This window comes from Neophocaena asiaeorientalis, unplaced genomic scaffold (assembly GCF_003031525.2).
Source record: "Neophocaena asiaeorientalis asiaeorientalis breed wild unplaced genomic scaffold, Neophocaena_asiaeorientalis_V1.1 scaffold225, whole genome shotgun sequence".
NCBI lineage: Eukaryota > Metazoa > Chordata > Mammalia > Artiodactyla > Phocoenidae > Neophocaena > Neophocaena asiaeorientalis.
Window position 1 is genome coordinate 3,994,458 of NW_020172364.1, and position 25,419 is coordinate 4,019,876.

Sequence of the window (25,419 nt, forward strand, 5' to 3'; positions counted from 1 at the left end):
CATAGACTGGATAGGAGAAGATGGACTTGGAAATTACTTAGCTGATAGAATCTACTTAACTTTTTGACTGACTGGATGTAGGGGAACACAAGAAGAACCTAGGTAAACCCCTGATTTCAGTTTCATGTGGCTAACAGTGAGCAGTGGGGGAACACACGACTGGACTTTATAGGAAGAGGTAAGAAGTGGATCAGAAGATTTGGAAGTCATCAACATAGAAGTGGTAGTTAAATTATTGAAACTAGGTGAACTTTAGCATAAAATGGAGTTCTAGGAAACCTTCAAGAATCAGGTTGTTTACCTATTTTTATTTCCCATTAGAACATAAGGACCCTGAGAGATGAAACTGTACTTTGGCTAGTACTCTATCACCATCACTTAACCCAGAGGCACCTGGCATATAATAGATACTCAGACTTTGTTATAAAGCAGAAACTAACACACCATTGTAAAGGAATTATACTCCAATAAAGATGTTTAAAAAAAAAAAGTTAAAAACAGAGTTAAAAAAAAATTGTTTTGGCTATTCTGGGCCTTTTGCATTTCCATATAAATATTAAAATTGTCTTTCAATCTCTACAAAACAACCTGGTGCTATTTTGATGGTTATGTATTGAATTTAGGAAGAACTAAAGGTTTAAAAATCTTGAGTCATCTGGTACATGACTATGGTATTCCATTTATTTCTTAATTTAAGATATCAGTTGTAATAGGGTATTTATACATAAGATGTTCTACATTTATAATTATAATGTCTATGAATAAAGGCCATTTTTATTTAATTCCAATCTATTTCTTTATTTTCTATCTATATCTGTCTATCGATCTATATATTATCCTTCCATCTATATTTTAATATCTTTTTCTCACCTTATTGTGCTGGTCAGGACCTCTACTATAGTGTTGAATAGTGATGGTGAAGATGGACAAGCCTTGCCTTGTTCCTAATCTTGAGAGAATTGTTAATTCTTTCATCAATTGCATATCAGATGCATGTTGAGAAAATTTGCTGTTCTTCGTAGTTTGCTGAGAGATTTTGTTACGAATGGATGTTGAATTTTGTTGAATGATTTTTCTGCATATATTAAAATGTTCACATTCTCTTTGGTTATTTTGCTAATATAGTACATTATTTTGATTGATTCTTGGTAACAAACCATCCTTGCATTTCTGGGATAAACTCCATTTTGCTCTTTTTATATAATGTTGAAGTCAGTTTGCTAATATTTTGTTAGAAACTTTCATGATTATGTTCATAAGGGATCTTTGTGGTTTTCTTTCTTTGTTATGTCTCTGCTGGATTTGATTTTAGGACAATGCTGGCTTCATAAAATGAATATGGAAACATTTCAGCTTCCTTTATATTCTCAAAGGATTTGTGTAAAATTGGTATTTTTATATTAAATTTTTGGTAGAATTGTCAAAAAATATAATAGGTACTCAGTAAATATTTCTAGAGTGAATATAAGTCAAGGATGGAGGAATTCCATTTCTGGCTAAGAGGAGTATCAGAGACTGCGTTTATCCTCTTGCTTACAACAACTAAAAAGTGGACAAAATATATGAAATAGTGGTTTTCAAAGAAATGGATATCAGGCAGTACAGGACAGTAATTCCTTAGAGACAGGAAATAAACAACGTAAGCCCTATGTTTGCCCCAGCTTAATGTCCTGAGAGAGTTTCCAGGCAATAGCAGGAAGGGGAATCCCAAGAAGTTTCCAGCATACTCATTGATTTGAGGAGATGGAGTTGAGAGTCAAGAGACAGCAAGGTGGCCAGAGTTTTTAGGGCAAATATGAAGAGAGAGAACTCTGGAGCAATCAGAAGGCCTCCCTCAAGTATAAGTACATGATCTGAGGAAACTATCTAGGTCAGGGAAAGAATCACCTGAAAGGATTAGAGGGAATAATACCCATATTCACACAGGGCCAACAATAGAGTCTTATTCACCAGTAAGGTCAGAAGAACTCATAATTCACAGAACATTGGATAGAGTACTCAGAAGTACTCAACAGTGGGAAACAGTTAGCCCTAGACTAAACATAGCTCCTGTCATGCCTTTCAAATCTTAAAAGCAAGACCTAAAGGATCAGACCGTTTCCATGTAATTTAACTACATCCCAGAACAAAGCTTAAAAATATTTTGAGGAATACAAAAATATCTAGGTTCCAACAGTGTAAAACTTTACAGTATATGTATGACATTGAATTAAAACTGAAAAGGTATGCAAAGAAGTTGGAAAATAAAACCCAGATATGACATTGGATATTGGAATTAGCAGGCAGGGACACCAAAGCAAAAGATTAGTGAATTTGAAGACATAGCAATACAGACTATCCAAAATGAAACACTTAGAGAAAAATGAAGCAGGAAAAAAAAACAACAGAGTATCAGTGAGCTGTGGGACAATTTCAAGTGACCCAAAATACATGTACTTGGAGTCCTGAAAATAGAGAGTTGGAACAGAAAAAAATATTTGAAGAAATATTAGGTGAAAATTTCCAAATTTATTAACAACTGTTAGCACAGATCAGTAACCCCAAACTCAAAAACATGAAGAAAACTACAAGGCACATTATAATTGCTCAAAATTAAAAATTAACAGAAATCAAAGAGGAAATCAGAAGACACCTCAAGACAAATGCAAATGGAACACAACTTTCCAAAATCTGTGGGATGCAGGAAAAGTAATCCTAAGAGGGAAATTTATAGCAATACAGGCCTTCCTCAAGAAACAAGAAAAATTCCAAATAAACCTAACCTACCACCTAAAGGAATTAAATAAAGAAGAACAAACAAAGCCCAAAGTCAGCAGGAAGAAAGAAATAATAAAGATCGGAGAGGAAATCAAATTGAGATCAAAAAAATAATAAAAAAGATCAGTGAAACCAAGAGCTGGTTTTTGAAAAGATAAACGAAATTGATAAACCATTAGCCAGTCTTACAAGAAGAGAGAGGATCCAAATAAAATAAGAAATGAAAAAGAAGAAATCACAACTGATACCACAGAGATACACAAACTCATAATACTACAAAGAGTTGTATGCCAACAAATTGGACAACCTAGAAGAAATGGGCAGATTTCTAGAAACATGCAACCTGCTGAGACTCAATCAGGAAGAAACAATCTGAACAGACTGATCACAAGTAGTGAAATTGAATTTGTAGTAAAAAAAAAAAATTACTCCCAACAAACAAAAGTCCAGGACAGGACAGCATCACAGGGGAATTCTACCAAACACATAAAGAAGAGCTAATACCTATCCTTCTCAAACTATTCCAAAAAATTGAAGAGGAGGGAACACTCTCAAATCCCTTCTATGAGGATACCATTACCCTCATACCAAAACCAGACAAAGACACTACCAAAAAAGAAAGTTACAGGCCAATATCTTTGATGAATATAGACATAAAAATCCTCAACAAAATATTAGCAAACCAACAATGTATAAAAAGGGTCATACACCATGATCAAGTGGGATTTATTCTAGAGATGCAAGGATGGTTCAGTATTTGCGGATCAATCAATGTTATATACCACATTAACAAAAGGAAGTATAAACATCACATGATCATCTCAACATATGCAAAAAAAGCATTTGACAACATTGAACATCCATTCATGATAAAAACGCTCATAAGAATTGGTGTAGAGAGACTTTCCTGGTGACGCAGTGGTTAAAAATCCACCTGCCAATGCAGGGGATGTGAGTTCGATCCCTGGTCTGGGAAGATCCCACATGCTGCGGAGCATCTAAGCTCATGTGCCATAACTACTGATCCTGTGCTCTAGAGCCCATGAGCCACAACTACTGTGCCCACATGCCACAACTACTGAAGCCTGCATGCTCTAGGGCGCACGTGCCACAACTGCTGAGCCCACATGCTGCAAGTATTGAAGCCCATACATCTAGAGCCCGTCCTCCACAACAAGAGAAGCCACTGCAATGAGAAGCTAGCGCACCAAAACAAAGATTAGCCCCCACTCACCACAACTAGAGAAAGCCCGCGCACAGCAACAAAGACCCAGTGCAGCCAAAAATAAAAAGAAAAGGTGTAGAGGGAACATATCTCAACATAATAAAAGCCATTTATGACAAACTAACAGCTAACATCATACTCACTGGTGAAAAGCTGAAAGCCTTTCCTCTAAAACTGGGGACAAGACAAGGATGCCCACTCTTGCCACTTGTATTTAATATAGTATTGGAAGTCCTAGCCACAGCAGTCAGACAAGAAAAAGAAATGTCTTTTTAGGCATCCAAATTGGAAGGAAAGAAGTAAAACTGTCACAATTTGCAGATAACGTGGTACTATATATATATATAAAGCCCTAAAGTCTCTACCCGAAAAACATTAGAACTAGTAATGAATTCAGTAGTTTCAGGATACAAGAGTAATATACAGAAATCTTTCACTTTTCTATACACTGATAGTGACCTATCAGAAAAAGAAAGCCAAAAAAAAAATCCCATTTAAAATTGCATCCTTAATTTCTCTTTCTGATCTTTCATTGTTAGTGTATAGGAATGCAAGAGATTTCTGTGTGTTAATTTTGTATCCTGTGACTGAGCTAAATTCATTGATTAGCTCTAGTAGTGTTCTGGTGGCATCTTTATGATTTTCTATATATAGTATCATGTCATCTGCAAACAGTGACAGTTTTATTTATTCTTTGCCATTTTGGATTCCTTTTATTTCTTTTTCTTCTCTGATTGCCGTGGCTAGGACTTCCAAAATTATATTGAATAACAGTGACAAGAGTGAGCACCCTTGTCTTGTCTTGTTCCTGATTTCAGAGGAAATGCTTTCAGTTTTTCACCATTGAGAATAATGTTTGCTGTGCGTTTGTCATATATGGCCTTTATTATGTTGAGGTAAGTTCCCTCTGTGCCCACTTTCTGGAGAGTTTTTGTCATAAATGGGTGTTGAATTTTATTGAAAGCTTTCTCTGCATCTCTTGAGATGATCATATGGTTTTTATTCTTCAATTTGTTAATATGGTGTATCACATTGATTTGTGTACATTGAAGAATCCTTGCGTCCCTGGGACAAATCCCACTTGATCATGGTGTATGATCCTTTTAATGTGTTGTTGGATTTCGTTTGCTAGTATTATGTTGAGGATTTTTGCATCTGTGTTCATCAGTGATATTGGTCTATAATTTTCTATTTTTGTGATTTTTTGTCTGGTTTTGGTATCAGGGTGATGGGGGCCTTGTAAAATGAGTTTGGGAGTGTTCCTCCCTCTGCAATTTTTGGGAAAAGTTTGAGAAGGATAGGTGTTAGTTCTTCTCTAAATATAGAGAAGAATTCTGGTAGAATTCTGCTGTGAAGCCATCTGGTCCTGGACTTTTGTTTGTTGAAAGATTTTTAATCACAGTTTCAATTTCATTACTTATGAGTTTTCTGTGCATAATTCAAAAAGGCACACGCACACCAATGTTCACTGCAGCACTATTTACAGTAGTCAGGACATGGAAGCAACCTAAATGTCCAACGACAGATGAATGGATAAAGAAGATGTGACTCATATATACAATGGAATATTACTCAGCCATAAAAAGGAACGAAATTGGGTCATTTGTAGAGACGTGGATGGACCTAGAGACTGTCATACAGAGTGAAGGAAGTCAGAAAGAGAAAAACAGATATCGTATATTAATGCATGTATGTGGAATCTGAAAAAATTGGTGTAGTCGCTCTTATTCACAAAGCAGAAATAGAGACACAGATGTAGAGAACAAACGTATGGATACCAAGGGGGAAAGGAGGAGGTGGGATGAATTGGGAGATTGGATTGACATATATACACTATTGATACTATGTATAAAATAGATAACTAATGAGAACCTACCGTATAGCACAGGGAATTTCACTCAGTGCTCTGTGGTGACCTAACTGGGAAGGAAATCCAAAAAAGAAGGGATATATGTATATGCATAGCTGATTCACTTTGCTGTACAGTAGAAACTAACAACATTGTAAAGCAACTATACTCCAATAAAAATTTAAAAATAAATAAATAAAATTGCATCAAGAAGAATAAAATATCTAAGAATAAACTTAACCAAGGTGAAAGACCTATACTCTGAAAAATATAAAGCATTGATGAAGGAAATTGAAGAGGATACAAAGAATTGCAAGGATATCCTGTGTTCTTGGATTATAAGAATTAATATTGTTTAAATGTCCACACTACCCAAAGCAACCTACAGATTTAATGCAGTCCCTGGCAAAATACCTACAACATTTCTAAAAAAATTTAATTTATTTATTGGCTGTGCTGGGTCTTCATTGCCATGCCCGGGCTTTCTCTAGTTGCGGCGAGTGGGGGCTACTCTTCGTTGTGTGCAGGCTTCTCATTGTGGTGGCTTCTCTTGTTGCAGAGCACAGGCTCTAGGCACGTGGGCTTCAGTAGTCGTGACGCACGGGCTCAGTAGTTGTGGCTCACAGGCTCTAGAGCGCAGGCTCAGTGGTTGTGGCACATGGGCTTAGTTGCTTCACGGCATGTGGGATCTTCCTGGACCAGGGGTTGAACCCGTGTCCCCTGCGTTGGTAGGCGGATTCTTAACCACTGCATGAAGTCCCACCCACAACGTTTTTCACAGAACTAGAACAAATAATTCTAAAATTTATTTGGAACCACAAAAGACCCCAAATTGCCAAAGCAATCTTGAGAAAAAAGTGCAAAGCTGGAGGTGTCGCACTCCCAGACTTCAGACTATACTGCAAAGCTGCAGTAATCAACACAGTGTGATACTGGCACAAAAACAGATGTATGGATAAGTGGAACAGAATAGAGAATCCAGAAATAAACCCACGCAACTACAGTCAATTAATCCACGACAAAGGAGACAAGAATATACACTGGAGGAAAGACAGTCTACTCAGTAAGTGGTGCTATGAAAAATGGCCAGCTACATGTAAAAGAATGAGATTAAAACATTTCCTCATACCATATACAAAAATAAACTCAAAATGGATTAAAGACATAAATGTAAGACCTGAAACCATAAAACTTTATAGCAGAGAACATAGGTAGAACAAAACACTTTTTGACATAAATCTGAACAACGTTATTTTGGATCTGTCTCCTAAGGCAAAGAAATAAAAGCAAAAATTAAAAAATGGGACCTAATTAAACTTAAAAGCTTTTCCACAGCAAAAGAAACCATCAACAAGAATAAGTACAGACTTTCTTTTTTTTGACTCTCACCTTCACATAGGCTTGCCCCTCTAGACATGAGTTCCGTCTTGTTTGCTGCTTTATCTCCACCACCTAGCACGGTGCTTGGAACATAGTATATACTCAGTAAATATTAGTTGGCTCAACCATCTAACATCTCTGAGTAGTCCTCTGCAGTTTATAAAGCACTTTTGTGTTCTTTATCTCCTTTATCTCTGTGTACATTATGCTGGGGAAGTAGTGGTATCCTTGTGGTTCTCAAGAGGAAAGTGGCATTCAAAAAATTAAATCATTTGCCCAGTTATTAAGTGGGAGCATTAACCTGGGTCTTCTAACTCCAAACTTTCGGCCTTCTGTACCTAACACCAACCATAGTGTTTTTCATATCTACCTCACTTTATCAGGTCCCTTGGGGAGAAGATATTTAGATGCACATTTATTTAGGTGCATAATTGCTCAGATATTTACAGTTTTTCCAGAAGAGACATTCACCTGATAAGAGGTTCTCAAAGATCTTCCTGACCTCTAAATATTTATTCAAACTGATACTTGGGACCTGAATTATACATGTTTCTTTCAGGAACATTAGGTGATAAGTTAATATTTTTAAGGGACCATATTTATGTTATATACATTCTGCACTGCTGGCTCTTATGGATCTTTGCTCTATGGGGAAAGTAACGTTTGGCTTCTGAGAAGCTGCTCATGACTGTTATATGGAAGGAATTAATACACACAAATGATTTATATGCTAACCTGCTGTGGGCATTATTCATATTTTAAAGTAATGCTTGATTAGTAAAAATTTTAATTTTATAGCAAACCACATACATGATACAATAAGTATCAGAAAACAATAGGGATATTGCCATTTGCAACAACATGGATGGACCTAGAGAATATTACACTTAGTGAAGTGAGTCAGAAAGAGAAAGACAAATACTGTATGATATCACTCATATGTGAGATTCTAAAAAAATAATACAAATGAATCTACATACAAATCAGAAACAGACTCACAGACATAGAAAACAATCTTATGGTTACCAAAGGGGAGAGAGGAGGGGAGAGGGACAAATTAGGAGTATGGGATTAACAGATATAAACTACTATATATAAAATGAATAAACAACATGGATTTACTGTATAGCATGGGAAATTATATTCAGTATCTTGTAATAACCTATAATGGAATATAATCAGAAAAAAAATAACTGAATCACTATGCCATGCACCTGAAACTAACACAGTATTTTAAATCAACTATACTTCAATTTAAAAGAAAGAAAACAATAGGGAAAAAAGTGCTCATCACATGTTTTTTAGTGTGCTTTTTAAAAAACAAGTTTATTTGAAGTATCTAAATGTGCTCTTCTTTTGTAGTTTACGAACAAGTTAAAGAGAAACCTCAGCAGTTATTTATTGCTGATGAATCCAGCTGACATATTTGGAAAATAATTTGAAAAGCTAGTGTATTGTGTACATGCTGTGCCAGAAGCCTTGAGCTCCCTTTTGCGTTGTATAATTTATATGTTGTCCCAGCATGAGGTTATTTTCATGATTTTGCTTTTAAAGTATGCATATTACAGTGAAATGTACTGATATAAATATAGACATGACCTATAAAGATTTCTTCCTTTTCCCAGAATTTAACATTTTCAAGACCTCTTTATTCCCCAAACCACCCTGTTATAAACAAGGGACAGAAGTTTTCTGTGCTAGAGCTATGTTCATGTGTATTGTGTATGTGTGGACGTGTTAGAATAGCTATTACAACGTGTTTATAATAAAGTATTACACTCTCCATTGATACTTTGAGAAGTAAATGTATTTACTAAGAGCTTGACCAAAAACATAATTGAGTGTAAGTTCAGAAGCATTAACATGGTTCTGTTTTTATGCAAAGAAAATTAAAAGATTATCTTGTGAGTATATGGCTTGAGTTGTTCTGGTAAAGAGTTAGTCTGAGATATCTGTAGTCTTGTCTTTTGCAAATGTTCTGCGCATGTTTCACAGGTATCTTTAGCTCAGTGAAACAGATTTCCCCAGTAAATTTAAGTGATCTGTTCAAACCCAAAGTAAACTTGTTAATTAGTAAACAAATGTGTAGTTATTCTCTACCTTTGGTTTCTTCAGCATAACCTCAGCATCAGGGACCAGGAACCTATGGCAGATAATCTGGTGCTGCTCTTGACCAGCTAAAAGTACTGAAAACTGATCTTATTTAGAAACCACATCTATCCAGTCTTTAAGAAATAACATCAGAGCATAGAAGAGAGAAAAACAGCAAGTCCTAAGACTATGTTGTAACAAGTGCAGGAACGCAAATTTCTTCTCACATTTCTGAACCTGTCTCCTAAGTTTTTCTTGCTCCACAGTCTTTTTTTTTTCTTAACATCTGAACTCACAGTTACTGTACCAAGATTTTAATAATCCCTACTCCCTAATAAGTAACCAGAAATGTTACCTCTATTTTCCAGCATACATTAGTTTATCATTTAGTTATTCATATTTGTTACTCATCTAGTAAACATTAATGTATTATTTAGTTTATTAGTTTATGTGTGCATCTTTGGGAGACCAGTGTAGTGTTATTTAAAAACATAGTTTCTGAAGTGCCTAGATTGAAATCCCAGCTTATCTGCTTAATAGTGTTGCGTTCTTAGAGAATTTTACCTAACCTTTCTGAGCCTGAATTTCTTCATTTATAAATGTTCTGGAAGGAATTCAGTGATGTGGTATATATAAAATGCTTAACATTGTACTTGGCGTGTGCTATGCAGTTAATAAATAGCAGCTACTTTTATCATTACTGTATAGTTGGATTCCCCTATTTAGCATGGAAGAGACATTTATGTCATATATAACCTCACGTTACAGTAAAGTAATAGACTTGACATACACATTTATTAGCAAATTTTTATAATTCCCAGCCTAGCCAAAGGTGCAGTAAAATGGGCACACAAATGTGCTGATGGAGATAGAAATGCATAATACAACTTTTTGGTAGAGCAGTTACGCACTACAGTTGACCTTGAACAACGTGGGAGTTAGGAACGCTGACCCCCCTGCTCAGTCGAAAATCCATGTATAACTTTTGACTCCCCCAGAGCTTAACTACTAGTAGCCTACTGTTGACTGGAAGCTTTTCTAGTAACATAAACAGTCGATTAACACATATTTTGTACATTATATGTATTGTTACTGTATTCTTATAATAAAGTAAGCTAGAGAAAAGAAAAAGTTATTTAAAAAATCATAAAGAAGAGAAAATACATTTACAGTACTGTACTGTATTTATCAATAGCCTAAGTTTACATCATCTGTTTACAAGATGAATTGTCTGTCAGTACCTACATCAATATTATCTCATATGATACAAAACTCAGTTGATACTATATGTATTACTAACACTAGACATTAAAAATGAAAAGATAATGTGAAAAAAATTCATATTTACAGGTATGACAATTCATGCATTAAAAGAAAGAAGCAGCAATATTATTGTCTTATGGTAGCCTAGTGTAATCAATACGGTTACTTCACGGTAGCCTAGCTGATACAGTAATGAATGAATTGTTATAAAATTTTTATGGCATTAAAAATTGTTATGATATTGTAGTCATATTCATAATACAGTATTGGAACATTGTTAATTTTTTTAAAAAAACATCCTACCTGTGATGATAGGCTGATATACAGTTTCTCCAATTACAGGAGAGAGAGAGGGAGAGGGAGAGGGGCATACTATACAGTAATGTAATTCTTTAAAAGCAAAGTTATAAAACAGTAAGAAAACTAACAGATTATTAATTTTATATTAAATATCACTCACCTTGTGCCTATGTAAGAATAGATTAGTGTCTACATATATTTTATGCATTCATGACAACCCTAATTTTTTCGATATTTCTTGGCTACATGGTTCATCTGTGAGTTTTTTCATATTGCAAATCTGAAAAAGCTTTTCCTATATATTTATTGGAAAAAATCTGCATATAAGTGGACCTGCTCACTTATAACCCATGTTATTCAAGGGTGAAGAATATATATCAATACCCATAAAAATACTTTGAGTCTGTAATTCATCCCCTCTCTTGAAATCTCCTCTTAAGAAAGACTTAGAGATTCAGACCAAAATTTACAGCCACTAGCATAATAGTGAGTGGGACTTGAATGTGGGTTATGGGGAGGGAAACTTAAATCCCCGAAAACAGAGAATGGTTGAATAACACATGGCATTTTCACATGATTCATACTCTTACTATTACAAAGTATTTGATAATATGGGAAACTGCTCACAACATACTATTTAAGAAAAAAAAGTTACGAAAGTATTATGTGAAATACTCAAATTTTGTACACTAAGAAATAACATCCCTCTCTCTACTTCCCCAGAAATAATACTGGAAGAATATATCTCAAAAAATCAAAAGTGTTTATCTCCAGGTGGTTGGATTTCAGTTCGGTTTTATTTTTGTACACATCAGTGTTTTTCAGATTGTGTACAATAAACAAGCTGGCATCTGAAAAGCAATGGAGGGAAGATTGGGTGTCTAGGTATCTGTTGTTTATCAGTAGCGACTTTATTGAGAAAAGCTTTGGAAAACTGAAAGTTGCTTGGATTCAGAAACTCATCTCCTAAACTGATGTAACTTAGTTGGCTTGGACCAGGAGGTGGCCAAATGTGGGTCACAGGAGGAGTTGGACAGATTCTGAGTATTCATGAGTACTTTGGTTTTAATGTAGCAGATAAATAAGAGCTCAAAAGGGGATAAGTGATGTTTAGTACGAAGGAAAGGAAGCTTGCTGCAGAAACAAAACCAGAGTGAAATTTAATTAGACTTGCAAAGACAGTTGTTAAGCAAAGGGCTTGGATCATTTAAATTTTATTTATTTTTCCGAAATATTTTTGATGGCCTGAGGAGACCAATGTGCATTTCCAGCAGAAGGTTCATGGAAGAATAAATATTTTGTGACTGTAGACAAAATATTTAAGAGTATTTGGCTTTTTCAGATAACTTATATTTTAAAGTAATTTTAAAATAGCAAGAATAGAATTGTAATTTTTTGCAACTTTTTTCTAATTAGGACCCAGTTTATGGAAAAGGAAAACTTGGAGAAATCCAGGGACTTATTCTGGGAATGTTGGATACCTTTAGCTATGAACAGGTAAGCTACTTTCTATTTCTAAGCCCATTCTAAGGTAGAAAGAAGCTATTCATTTTTCTTTGCACCTATACTTTTTCTTTAAAAATTACCATCTGTTTAGTGGAAGTTTGATAGATTGAAGTGTATGGCTTTTTAATTTTTAAATTTCTCTTGACCTTAATTAATATATATTTTATATACACATACACATATATTCTGGAATGTGGAAATGCATCGAGTTTGGATTCATTTTATTCTTTTGATTCATTTGCAGTGGGACATATAGTTTTTTTTCCAAATGAAAAATGTAAGATATTTTCTTGGAAAGTAATGGAATGCAAAGATATAACTCATTGAAAAGGAAGCATGAGTATAGAAAAATTGCAAAATAAATTAGTGTTCTTTTAAACATTCTGAAACAGATAATTGCTACTAACCAAAAATGGTCATTAGTCTTCCCTTAACCCAAAACTGCCTATAGCTTTAATTCTCAGAAAGAGCCAGCTTGGTATACAGATTTTTTTCTTCATGTACTTCAAAGTGACTCATGAAGCCACCTAGGAAAAGTGCCACTTAGGCATGTTAGATACACTGTCTGCTTTTTTAGTAGAAGAAAAAGAAAAATTTGGGTGATAGAGCTTTTCTTAGGATGTTATAAGAACTGCAGTTTTGCTAAATAAGCATAGCCCAAGGAAGCTGATCCCCCTTCAGGCACAGACTCCATGGCGGCAGAAGGAAAGCTGAGTGCAAGACAGAAATTTTTTGTGAACTTTGGAAGAGGAGGAAAAGATGGGGTTGATTGGGAAGAATTAAAACAGACCATTAGAACTGAAAGTTCTGCGTTATAGATAAAGTTAAAGGACCAGGCTGTGTAGCAAGGAGGATGGGCAGTATATCTTCCCCTTTGGGACTGACAGAAAAGAACCCAGCTGCACACTGAAGTAAGTAAACAATAGTTTATAAACACAGAGAGCCTTAAAATGACTTGATGTGATAGCTGTGAAATAACTTTATGTGACTTAATGACAGATATCACAGTCTTGAGTAGATTCAAATGGCTTGTAAGTACTGATCAGGAAACAGTGATCTCTCTGCCCAAGGGAGATGAAAACCGAGTAATGGCCATTAGCTTTTCCAGTGAGAGGTTACTGTGAAATATCGCCATGGAGGCAGTTTCTATTTAAAAATCAGGGATTTCTTTTTTATTATTTGTTACAACACAACTTGGAGCCATTCAGAGAGAACTCATTATATAAATGTAATAAATAAGTAGATTTGGGTTTATCTAGTCATCTGAAAGCCATCAGCACTGAATTAATCCACAGAATGGCAGAGCACACATTTCTCAGCAGTAACTGGTGAGAGCCTTTTAATAATTATTTTGAGAATCTTGATGTATGCACTTATCAATACCCTGCACATTAAAGTTAACCACTTAAGTTTGGGGTGTTCTGATGTTTATTTGATCAGTTTTATGCCTTTATAGTATATTCCAATTCAGTTGTGGTTGAAAATGAAACAAGTGCTATTTTCCACTCATCTCCTCTGTCTCTTTCACTTTATGAACAATTTTTTGTTGGCTTATTTTTTATTTTGGTCTTTCATAGACCCTGCTGGAAACGACGACTAGCCTTCTAAACCAAGATCTCCATTGGTCATTGTGTAACCTGAGAGCTTCAGTCACCAGAGGACTGAATCCCAAGCAGGATTACTGCTCTATTTGTTTGCAGCAGTACAAGAGACGCCAAGAAATGGCTGATGAAATTATTGTCTTTAGGTAAGAAAGGGAAGGAAATGTGACACATATGGTGTATGTGCGTGTATGGTATTGCCAGGCAGAAATACATGTGGACACACAGCCCCAGTCAATCGTTCTGCCAGTGAACAAAACAAGGCAAAGTTCCTGCCCTTATAGACCTTACATTCTGCATGGGAGTCAGGAGGAAAGGGTGTTAGGGTGGTCAGGCGGTAAATAAATACAGAGTAATAAGAGCTATGGAGAGAAATAAAACACAGGGTAAGGGGATGGAAAGAAGCAGCATTCAGGGTGAGAGTACTATTTTAAGACACTATAATGAGGAAAAACATGTCTAAGGAGGTGACATTTGAGCAGAATGAGAGAGGTAGGAGTGAAGGTTCAGAATATATTTTAAGGGAAGTGTTAACTTGGTGATGTATTAGATGTGAACTGAGAGGGAAAAACATCTTTGGCCTGAGCTACTGGATGAATGTGGTACCATCCTCTAAGATGAGAAGGAACAGGCGTGAGGAGCTGGGGAAATCAAGAGTCTTGTCTTGGAGATGTTAGGTTTGAGATGCCCTTTAAACATTCAAGTAGGAATGTCAGGTAGACAGTTATTCTAGTCAGAGACATGTCCTGGAAATATAAATTTAGAAATCATCAGCATGTAAATGATATTTAAAGCCACAGTACAAAGAGAAAGGAAGTTTAGTGCAAAAATGGAAAGTTTGATCTCAGGAGGAGACAGCTCATCCAGAATATATGGATAGAGGCAATATAAGATGGACTCTGGAGCCAGACTTTAAATCTTGAGTTCAAATCCTGACTCTGCCACTACTAGCTATGAGACTTTGACAAGTTATTTCATCTCTTTACATCTTAGTTTCTTCATCTGTAAATTGGGATACCTACTTGATAGGGTTTCATGAAGATTAAATGAGATAATTTACATAAGATACTTGTAACCATGCTGACATATAGTAAGCACTATATAAGTGTTGGCTTCTGTTATTACAGATACAGGAAGATAGGTAGATTTGGTGGTTGGAAGAGGAAGTAGTTTTCATCACACAAACAGCCCATTCATTCAACAAGTATTTATTGAGCACCTACTATATGCCTGGTACTGTTCAAGGGGGTAGGGTACCACATGAACAAAACAAAGGTTCTGCTTTTACGGAGTTTACACTCTAGTGAAAGAGGCAAACAGACAAGTAAAATGCCGGATGGTGACTAACACAGAAAAAAATAAAACATGTTAAGTGAGATATATAGCCTTTGTGGGGGAAGATATTTTATGAAGAGTGGTCAGAGAAAGCAACACTGTTAAGGTGATTATGGACAGACAATTTAAAAATTAATTAATAAAAAGGTAATAATTACCATGAATAAAATAAAACATGGTATAGAGGAGAGAGAACGTTGGGAGCTACTAATTTATAAAGAGTTATTAAGGAAGGTTAAGTAACATTTGAGTAGAGACCTAAAGGAAGTGACCATGCAATATCAGGGGGAGAGTGCCCCAGACAGAGGATCATCAAGTGCAGAAACCATGATGCAGGTGCTAGGCATACTTGATGGGTAGTGAAGGGAGCAGGCTAGTGTTGCCTGAGCAGAGTGAAGGAAAAATATAAGAGATGACTTCAGCGGCTAAATCATGTAGGAACTGGGTCATTATAAAGAGTTAAACTTTTGCCCTGAGATGAAAAGCCATTGGATGTTTTTGAGGATAGCGTTGACATGATCTGACCTCTGTCCTAAGGATCACTTTGACTGCCGTGGTGAGAATAGACTGTAGAAAGCCAAGGGTGAAAATAGAATGACCAGTTAAACTATTGCAGTAATCCAAGTGAGAGATGGCCCAAGATGATTGTAATGAAGTAAGCAGTGGTGGGATTCTGGATATATTCTGAAGGTATAGCTGATAAGATCTGTTTATAGTTTGTATATGAGGTGTGAAAGAAAGAATAGTTTTTGTCTTGAGAAACTAGAAGAGTGTAGTTGCCATTATTTAGATGTGGAAGGTTGGATGAGAGTGTGCGGTGGGGGTGGAGTGGGGTGGAAATCAAGAATTTGGGGCATGTTAAATTTAAGATGCCTATTAAACATCCATAGTAGAGGTCTTGAGACAGGTAGATGAGGTTGAGGAGAGAAGTCTGGGCTGAAGGTAAAAATGTGGCAGTCACCAACATGGAGGTGGTATTTTAAAGCTGTGGAACTGGAAGTAATCACTAAAGGAGCAAGGATGGCTATAGAAAGAAGAGTATAGAAGAGAAAGACTACAGAAGAGAAAGGATGGATGGATGGATGGATATATATATATATATATATATATATATATATATAAAGATTATAAAGACTATCGAAGAGAAAAGGATTGATGTCTGAGGTGGTCCAAGATTTCAGGTTGGAGAAATGAGGAGGAATCAGTGAAGATGACTTAGAATTACACTCAACCCTCATTTCTGGAAGGCTTATTTGGTAATTTAGTGTATTCAGTAGGGAATTTCTTCATAGGAATAATGTTAGAATTTCCTGTAACACTGACATTTTTTAAATGCTTATTAATCAAATCACGACTCTTGAATTTGATGAGGCAGACCACTCATGTTATTATCAAATTACTTATATAATTATGATTTTCCCCAATTGACTTTTTTTTCAAACTGTCTAAAAATGTTTCATAGTTTGAGAAATTAACGGAAGTTCAACTCATCCCCTGGTGGTTTGTAATCAGAGAACTGTGATGCTGTTCATGCTCATAACTTAAGTGCACAAATACGTGAGTCTGGATTTTAAAAAAGAGAGGACAGCAACAAGTAAATCCCCTTCCTTGTTTCTTAACCTATACCCCATCAGTGCATTTCAGCTTACTGGAAATATTTATCACTTTTAAATACACTCTAACACAACTTAGGTTTATGATTTTATGATAATGAAAAGTGTCAATTGGTTGCCTTCATTTTGCAGCTGTGGCCATTTGTATCACTCATTCTGTCTGCAAAGCAAGGAGTGCACCATAGAAATTGAGGGGCAAACAAGATGGACGTGCTACAAATGCAGCTCAATTAACAAAGTAGGAAAGTTGAGTGAAAATTCATCTGAAGTTAAAAAGGGAAGAATAACCCCATCACAGGTAAGACTTTTTTTCATGGCAAGATGCAGATGGTCTTTTCTTAACAATGTCTTTTAGGCCTGGCCTCATTTTTTTTCAGGTCCTATAGGCCTCAGCACATTTACTTAATTTGCTGTTCCCTGGTCCTTCCTCTATGCCACCCTATCCTGTAGTTGACCTTAACATCACATAGTGAAATTTGGACCTGTTGCTTTTTTCTCTTTGTTTTATCAGCTTTCAGTGTTAAGTCAAAATCAGACCCAGGGAAAAAAAACCCTGACCTTGCTTCTCCTAGGTAACAGTTGACAGAATTTCTACACTCCAGTGATAGGCATTAGTTTATATATTCATCCGATAGATAATGGAACTGTGTTCCAGGCACTGTGCTAAGTGCTGGGGATACAATTATAGACAGGACATTTGTCTTTTAGAGTTTATGACCAATGAAATTATAAACAGATTTTCAGAAAGTGTTCTTAAGTTCTTTCTGACTCTGAATAGTTGGTGTCTTTTCCATCATCAGTTCTGACACCAGTTCTGTCAGTTCTTTGGATACCAACTGGATGTCCAATAATGCAATTAAATTCTGACACTAACCACCAGGAATTAGCGTCAGACTCCACAGGTTTAAAGGTTCATTCCCGTAAGACTGTCCTCACTTCAGACACCAGTTACAAATGGAGTGCCCAGATTACATGCTCTTCTATCTGACTTAGGGGTCCCTATGACCCACTCCCCCAGGTTTGATAATTCACCAGAACAACTCATAGAACTTAGGAACAACTTTACATCTACCCATTTATTATAAAGGATACAACTCAGGAATAGCCATATGAAGGAAGTGCATAGGGCAAGGCATGGGGGGAAGAGGGTGCCCGAAGCTTCAGTGCCCTCTCTTGGCATACCATCTTCCCAGTATATCAGTGTGCTCACCAATTCAGAAGTTCCTTGAACCTCAACATTTAGGGTTTTTTATTGGAAGTTCCATTACATAGCCATGATTGATTAAATCACTGGCTGTTAGTGATTAGACTCAATATCTAGCCCCTCTTTCCTCCCCATACATGGGATTGGGGGAAGGACAGGGAGGGGAGAACTGAAAGTTCTAACCCTCTAGTCATGGCTTGATCTTTCTGGTGACCAGCTGCCGTCCTGAAACTATCTAGGGGTCCCCAGGTACCAGTCATCTCATTAGCATTCAAAAGGCACTGTTTTCACTCAGGAGAGTCCAAGAGTTTTAGGAACTACAAGATAGGAACCAGGGACAAAGACCAAATAATATTTTTTATTATACCACAAGTACTTACAGATGAGCTGTGCCATAAGAGCAGATAATGAGTAGACCTAATCTAGACATGAGAGGTCATGGAAGACTTCCTCAAAATGCCATGTTAGCTGTCTCTGAAGGAAAAAAAGAAGATAAAGTTTAAGCACAGGGGTAGGCAGGAGGAGGAGTATTCCAGTCAGGGAACAATATATAGAACAAACAAAGCATCTCTGCTGGAACTAGGCATTGAGTATGATTGGATCTACAGGGTGAAAGAATGGTATTAAATGAAATTAGTAGGTAAACAGGGAGCATATTAATTATTTTTATGTTTGTGGTAAAGAAACAGGAAGACATTGAAGGGCTTTAAAGAAGGAATGATATGATATGATCAAAATAGTATTTTTTTTTCAGAATAGTACTTTTAAAAGAACTGCAGTGCAAAAAATGAATTGAAAGGGAAACAAGAATGGATGTACGGAGACCAAGAATATTGAAATAATTTTGAGGAAAGGAATGGTAACTTGTACTAGGATGGTGGAAGTTGGGATGGAGAAAAGAGTACATATTTGAGATGTGTCTGAGATGAGTACAAAAATCAAAATAATGAATATGGTCCCTGCCTACCTCACTAACTTCATCTCATATCACTGTCTTTCACCTTCTAGATTCAATTATGCTCAAGTTCTAGTTCTGTACTCTTTTCTGCTTTACAGCAGAGATCCTATATTTTAGAGGTAGAATTATCAGGACTCGGTGATAAATGAATTGGTTGGTGGGGGAGACAAGACAGGGAGGAGTCAAAGATAACACCCAGATTTCTCGTTTAAACTCAAATGGATGGTGGTACCATTTACTGAGATGGAAAAAATGAACAAAGAACATATTTGGGAATAAGACAAAGAATTCATTGTTGGAGTTAGAGCTGTCTGCAGGACATACAGGTAAAGATGTTCAATATGTTTCTGGATTGAAAATTTTATTAGTCATCCAGAATGCTTCCTTGCTTGCCTTTAGGAAAGGAAAAACAGGTCCTGTGATTTCTAGAATCTTTCCAAGCTGAATTCAAATGCAGATGGGGGAATCTTATTTATGCAGATACTTGAGGCTTTACATCTTGGGGCACTTAAGTGTTTTTTTCTGTTTCAGTTACATCCTGTTGATAAATAACTTGTGATTACATGTGTATTATTGCCTGGATATTACCAATTAGATGTTTTTCTTTCTTCCTAGATAGTCCTCAGAGGCTAAAATAGACTTTTTTCCTTTTTTTAAAAAACACAATTTTATATGCAATTATGTATTTTAATACATAATTTATAAACAGTAAAATTCACTTTCTGCAAGTTTTGGCAACCACCTTTACAATCAAGACATAGAGCAGTATCATCACCTCCCTCTAAAGTCCCCCATAGCTCTTTGTAGTCAGCCTTTTCCTCCACCCTCCAATCCCTGGCAACCACTGATCCATTTGGAGTTAATTTTTAATAGCATGTGAGATAAGGATTGAGGTTCTTTCTTTTGCATATGGCTATCCATTGAATTGCCTTTGTACCTTAGTCAAAAATCAATTGACCATGTATATGCGGGTCTACTTCTAGACTTTCTATTCTGTTCCATTGATCTATGTATCTATCCTTGCTCCAATACTGTGTCTTTATAGTAAATCTGGATATCAGGTAGTGAGTCCTCAAAGTTTGTTCTTCTTTCTAACATTTGGCTATTCTACTTGCTTTTCCATATAAAGTTAAAAATCAGCCTGTCAATTTCTACAAAAAAAAATCATTCTTGGATTTTATTGGGATTGTGTTGAATATCTAGATCATCTGGGGAGAGTTGACATCTTAGTGATATTGAGTCCAATCCATTAACATGGTATAGCTCCCACTTTATTTAAATCTTCTTTGATTCATTTCATCAGTGTTTTATAGTTTTTGGCATATAAATCTTGTGGTAGTTTTGTAAGATTAATTTCTAAGTATTTGATGACTTTTGATGCTATTATATATTTTACTGTTTTATATTTCTTTTCTTTTTAATTTGGCTGCATCAGGTCTTAGTTGTGGCACATGGGATCACCATTGCAGCATGCGAGATCTTTTGTTGCGGCATGTGGGCCCTTTGTTGTGGCACACGGGCTCCAGAGTGTGCAGGCTTAGTAGTTGTGGCGCTCAGACTCTCTAGTTGTGGTGCATGGGCTCTAGAGCACATGGGCTCAGTAGTTGCGGTGCACGAGCTTAGTTGCCCCACGGCATGTGGAATCTTAGTTCCTTGACCAGGGATCGAACCCATGTCCCCTGTATTGGAAGGCAGATTCTTAACCATTGGACCATGAGGGAAGTCCCTGTTTTATATTTCAGTTTCTAATTGTTCATTCCTAGAATATAAAAATACAATTTATTTTTGCATGTTGATCTTTTATCTAGTGACCAGTGCACCTTACTAAGCTTACTTATTAGTACCAGTACTTTTTTGTAGATTCTTTGGTATTTTATACATAGACAATCATATCAAATGCAAATAATGACTGTTTTATTTCTTCCTTTCCAATTTTATACCTTTTATTTCTTTTTCTCACCTTGTTGCATTGGCCTCCAGTACAGCGTTGAATAGGAATGGTAAGAATAGACATCCTTGTCTTGTTACTGATCGTAGGGAGAAAGTATTCAGTTTTTCATTATTAAGTATAATGTTAACTGTAGGCTTTTTGTGTGTAATCTTTATATCATGTTTAGGAAGTTTCCTTTTATTCCATATTTTGTTGAGGATTTTTTCCATGAAAGGGTGTTGAATTTTGAAGACATTTATACTACGTTAGTTGCCGTGTTCCCACGTCCCCACACCTCACACAAGAAAGACAGTAATCTGTTTCATTGACTTCCTGCCTGCCTGCTCTCAGAGCATCGAGAAAAGGGAAATTATTTTGAAATTGGATCTATATGTCAAAGACAACTTTATTTCTGAAGCTATCCCATTCTGCAGGGCAGGAGAGGCGAGTCAACCTTTTCATTCTTTAGGAAAACCCAAGTGAGATTACTGATCAGATCTTCTTGAAAATCTCTCTTTGATGCTTCCTAATTAATGAAGCAAAATAGAATGAGAACTATCTTGGATTCCTTAAATTTTCCTCTAGCTGTCTGTCTCCTTTGTTTTTCTAGCTAAGATATTGTAAAAAGATCTAGTGGGTTGGTAATGCAAGGAAAGAGAAAATGAAATTTATCAAATACATGCTTTAGATGTGTTTATGCTAATCTTCACAACAAGTTTAGCTGAAGGAACTGTATGTAGCTAAGAGAGGGAGGGCCAGAATTTGAATTCAAGTTTTTAGAACCGTCATCACCCTCAGTTTTCCTGCCTCCAATCTGTTCTATTTTTAGCATTCTGGCTTTATTGAAACCTGACAAAGCTGATTTTTTTTTTTTTTTCATTCAACAAATGTTTATTGAGATTCTACTAGATGCCAGGCAGTGTACTAGGTGCCAGGGTGACTCAGTAGGAGCTCTGCAGGAGTTGCTCCACGTGTGGATGTATTTCTGGTGTATCCCAAAGCTGATTTTTAAAATATATCTATACTATGTTGGCTGTGCTAACTTAAGTTTTCTTACCATTGTATGAGCCATTCACATTTTTAATTGTAAGAGAATTTAAAATGAAAATACTAATTCTGTATATGATGGTTTTTATCAAACTTAATTTCATGAAAGTTCTACTTTGCTCTTTTAATTTCCTTTGAAAATCTATCACCCTTGGTTATTAAGTTCCTAACCAGTGCATGGAGAGAAGCGGAGGTTTGTGTCCCAGTGACTTCAAAATGAAGCTGAGGTTGCCTGTCAGCTTCCACCTGTTGCTTTCTACCCTCAGTAGATACTGAATACATTTGAAGCTTTTCACTGCCCTTGTAATGTGATCCTTCTGTCAAATAGCTTTTTATTTCATCCTTTTCCAGGACTTGAGATGATTGACTTTTACTTCTTCAATTACTGACTCTGACTCAACAGGATGCAACAGTTACCCTCAAAACTGTGGTTTGGTGGGTACAGTCTTGCTTCTTGCCTCTCTTAATCTCATTTCTGTTTTTCACAACTGGTGAAAAACAAAAATGTGACACATCAATTGCCTCCCAACAGGTCTGCACAGACATGATTGGAGTTATTCCCCCAGAAAGCCTGCTTTCCTTTGGAATAAGCATTTTATTCTTTGAAAGCAAATGAAAAGAAATAACTCAAATTTCTTTCTTTCTTTCCTTATCTCCATTCCCCCTCCACCTCAGGTTTACAGTAGCTCAATCTGAAATATAGGTCCGAAGAGTAGACCTTGAAAGTCTGATTTTCTGTTTTGCTTTTGGTATATATTACTCACAGATAAAATACATTTGAGAAACTAATTTCAACTGAAGTTCTCATCATGCTATTATATTTTCTCAACAAATGTTATTCCAATAGAATAGAATAGAATAGGAGTAATTTTATCTTAGATTATTCTTTTATTAAATTTATAGTAGCAAATAACTATCTTAATTGGCACTGATTAACATTAGAAAAAATTAACTTGCTATTCATTTAAAAAATAATAATTCTTGGTCAACAGCAACTTGATGTAAATTCAAAGAAGTATAATTGGCAATTTACTAGATTTTAGTTTTAACATTAGTATATTATTAACAGAGTTTAGGGTTCTTGAGAGATAGTAATGAGCTAACACATAACACATTATGTGACAGAAACATTCCAGTTGTTATTCCTTTTAAAACTTCAAAAACCAAGAGCATTTGGAGACTCATTAGAAAGTCTTATTATGTATTGCTTGATATCTTTTCAGAATTGGATATATCATCACTTATCAGTAAAAAGCCAGGTACATTAGTCCAGTATCAGTGTTTTTTCAGTAAGAGGTAAATATCTGAAGAGGAAGGGGATTGGAAGTAAACATATAGCTGCCTACTCATCCTTTAATAATCACAAAAGGAGAGAATTAAAAGAAATAACCTGATGTTTTCCCTGGTACTTGGAGTTGGTTTTATTTCTTGGTTTTTAGAATTGTCTAAGAAAATGTTTTGTCTTTTGGGATAAATTTACAAATAAAGTCAGATGGAAGTATTTACAGCTTTGAAGAAATTATTCAGTAAATGACATTTATGCTCACTGGTCATAATTTTCTGTTAACCATTAAGCATTGCTTATTGATTTTGGATTCCCACTATAAACTGGAGATTTGTTTTACATGCCATTTAATGAAATAGAAACACTGGTATTAATGCCCTGTTTTCATTTGTCCATTTTTAAAGAGTATTAGCTCCCTGTTATAAATATGTTAGATTCAAATTAAATGCTAAAAAATGAGATTTGCATTTTTGGTGATAGCAGCATTTCTCAAAAGAGTATCTTCTAAATTAAACTTACAAATTAAATGAAGATTAATATGTCTCGGAAGTGCAGAGAGGTGATAAATACTCCTAATATAAATGAATCTGTTTGAGGAGATTATTGCCCATTTTCCAGTAATCTTGTTGTTATACCCTAGTATTAAGTGATTCATTACTTCAGCCAATATATAATATATGCCTACTTTGGACCAAACACTATTCTTGGTACCAAGTATACACTGGTGAACAACAACAACAAAACAGTTCCTACCATCATGTAGCTCGCCATCTAGCAAGAGAGCTAGACAGTAATTAGGTAAACAAACTACCAAACATATAATTTCACATTGTGATAGGTTTGTGAGTGCTATGAGGGGAAAGAATAGAATGTTATAGGAAGAATAACAGAAGGGAAACCTACTTTTTATTGGGTGGTCAGGGAATATCTATCTGCAGAGATGAAAATAAGACGCTACCAGACCTGGGAAGAACATTCCAAGCAAAAGAGAACAGTAAGTACAGAGGAACTGAAGAGGAAAATGACTTGTTCAAGGAACTGAAAAAAGATCAATCTGGAACATAGTGACTAAAGAGGAACATAGCAAGGGATAAGGTTTAAGAGATAGGCAGGGCCAGATCCTTATTAGAATGTAAGACTCTGGTGAAGAGTTTAGTTTATATTCTTAAAGTAAGAATAAAAAGGATTTAAAACAAGGGAATTCATACCATCAGTTGATTGTGACTGTGGAAAATGGATAGACAGCCACACCTCTATTACTGTCCAAGTCTTCACCTCTTTGCCGGACCAGCGTAACAATCAGATTCTTAAGATTCTATAAATATGGTCACTTCCCTTTGATCTAGAAAACGCTTGTGTCCAAGGGACCGAAGGAAGACAATAGTACCGAGAAAGTGTTTCCAGTCTCTGCGTAGAACTAAAGCTTTGCTGGAAATATGGGCGAAGGGCATAAAAAAGTTTTGTTGTCCAATAAAATGTGAAAAAATGTTGAACTTCACCAGTGATCAAAGAAATACCGGTTAAAATAGCAATATGATGCCATTTTTAAAAACTTATTAAACTGGCAAAGTTTTGAAAATAGATATTAAACTGGCATACATTAAAAATACTAATGCAGGGACTTCCCTGGTGGCACAGTGGTTAAGAATCTGCCTGCCAATGCAGGGGACACAGGTTCCAGCCCTGGTCTGGGAAGATCCCGCATGCTGCGGAGCAACTAAGCCATTGTGCCACAACTACTGAGCCTATATGGTCAACTAATCTATCACAAAGGAGGCAAGGATATACAATGGAGAAAAGACAGTCTCTTCAATAAGTGGTGGTGGGAAAACTGCACAGCTACATGTAAAAGAATGAAATTAGAGCACTCCCTAACACCATATACAAAAATAAACTCAAAATGGATTAAAGACCTAAATGTAAGACCAGACACTATAAAACTCTTAGAAGAAAACATAGGAAGAACACTCTGACATAAATCACAGCAAGATCTTTTTTGACCCACCTTCTAGAGAAATGGAAATAAAAACAAAAATAAACAAATGGGACCTAATGAAACTTAAAAGCTTTTGCAC

At 35.8% G+C, this 25,419-nt stretch overlaps 1 protein-coding gene across 5 annotated transcripts in view; it reads left to right on the top strand.

The window, feature by feature from the left end:
• The window catches only part of VPS8 (VPS8 subunit of CORVET complex), a 282,062-nt gene that overhangs the window by 188,510 nt on the left and 68,133 nt on the right, over positions 1-25,419 (top strand). For all 5 annotated transcript variants that reach the window (XM_024768391.1, XM_024768418.1, XM_024768398.1 and 2 more), the window contains 3 exons: positions 12,282-12,362; positions 13,949-14,118; positions 17,053-17,218. In XM_024768391.1, coding sequence (XP_024624159.1) covers positions 12,282-12,362; positions 13,949-14,118; positions 17,053-17,218 — 417 coding nt within the window. The remainder of the gene's footprint in view (positions 1-12,281; positions 12,363-13,948; positions 14,119-17,052; positions 17,219-25,419) is intronic.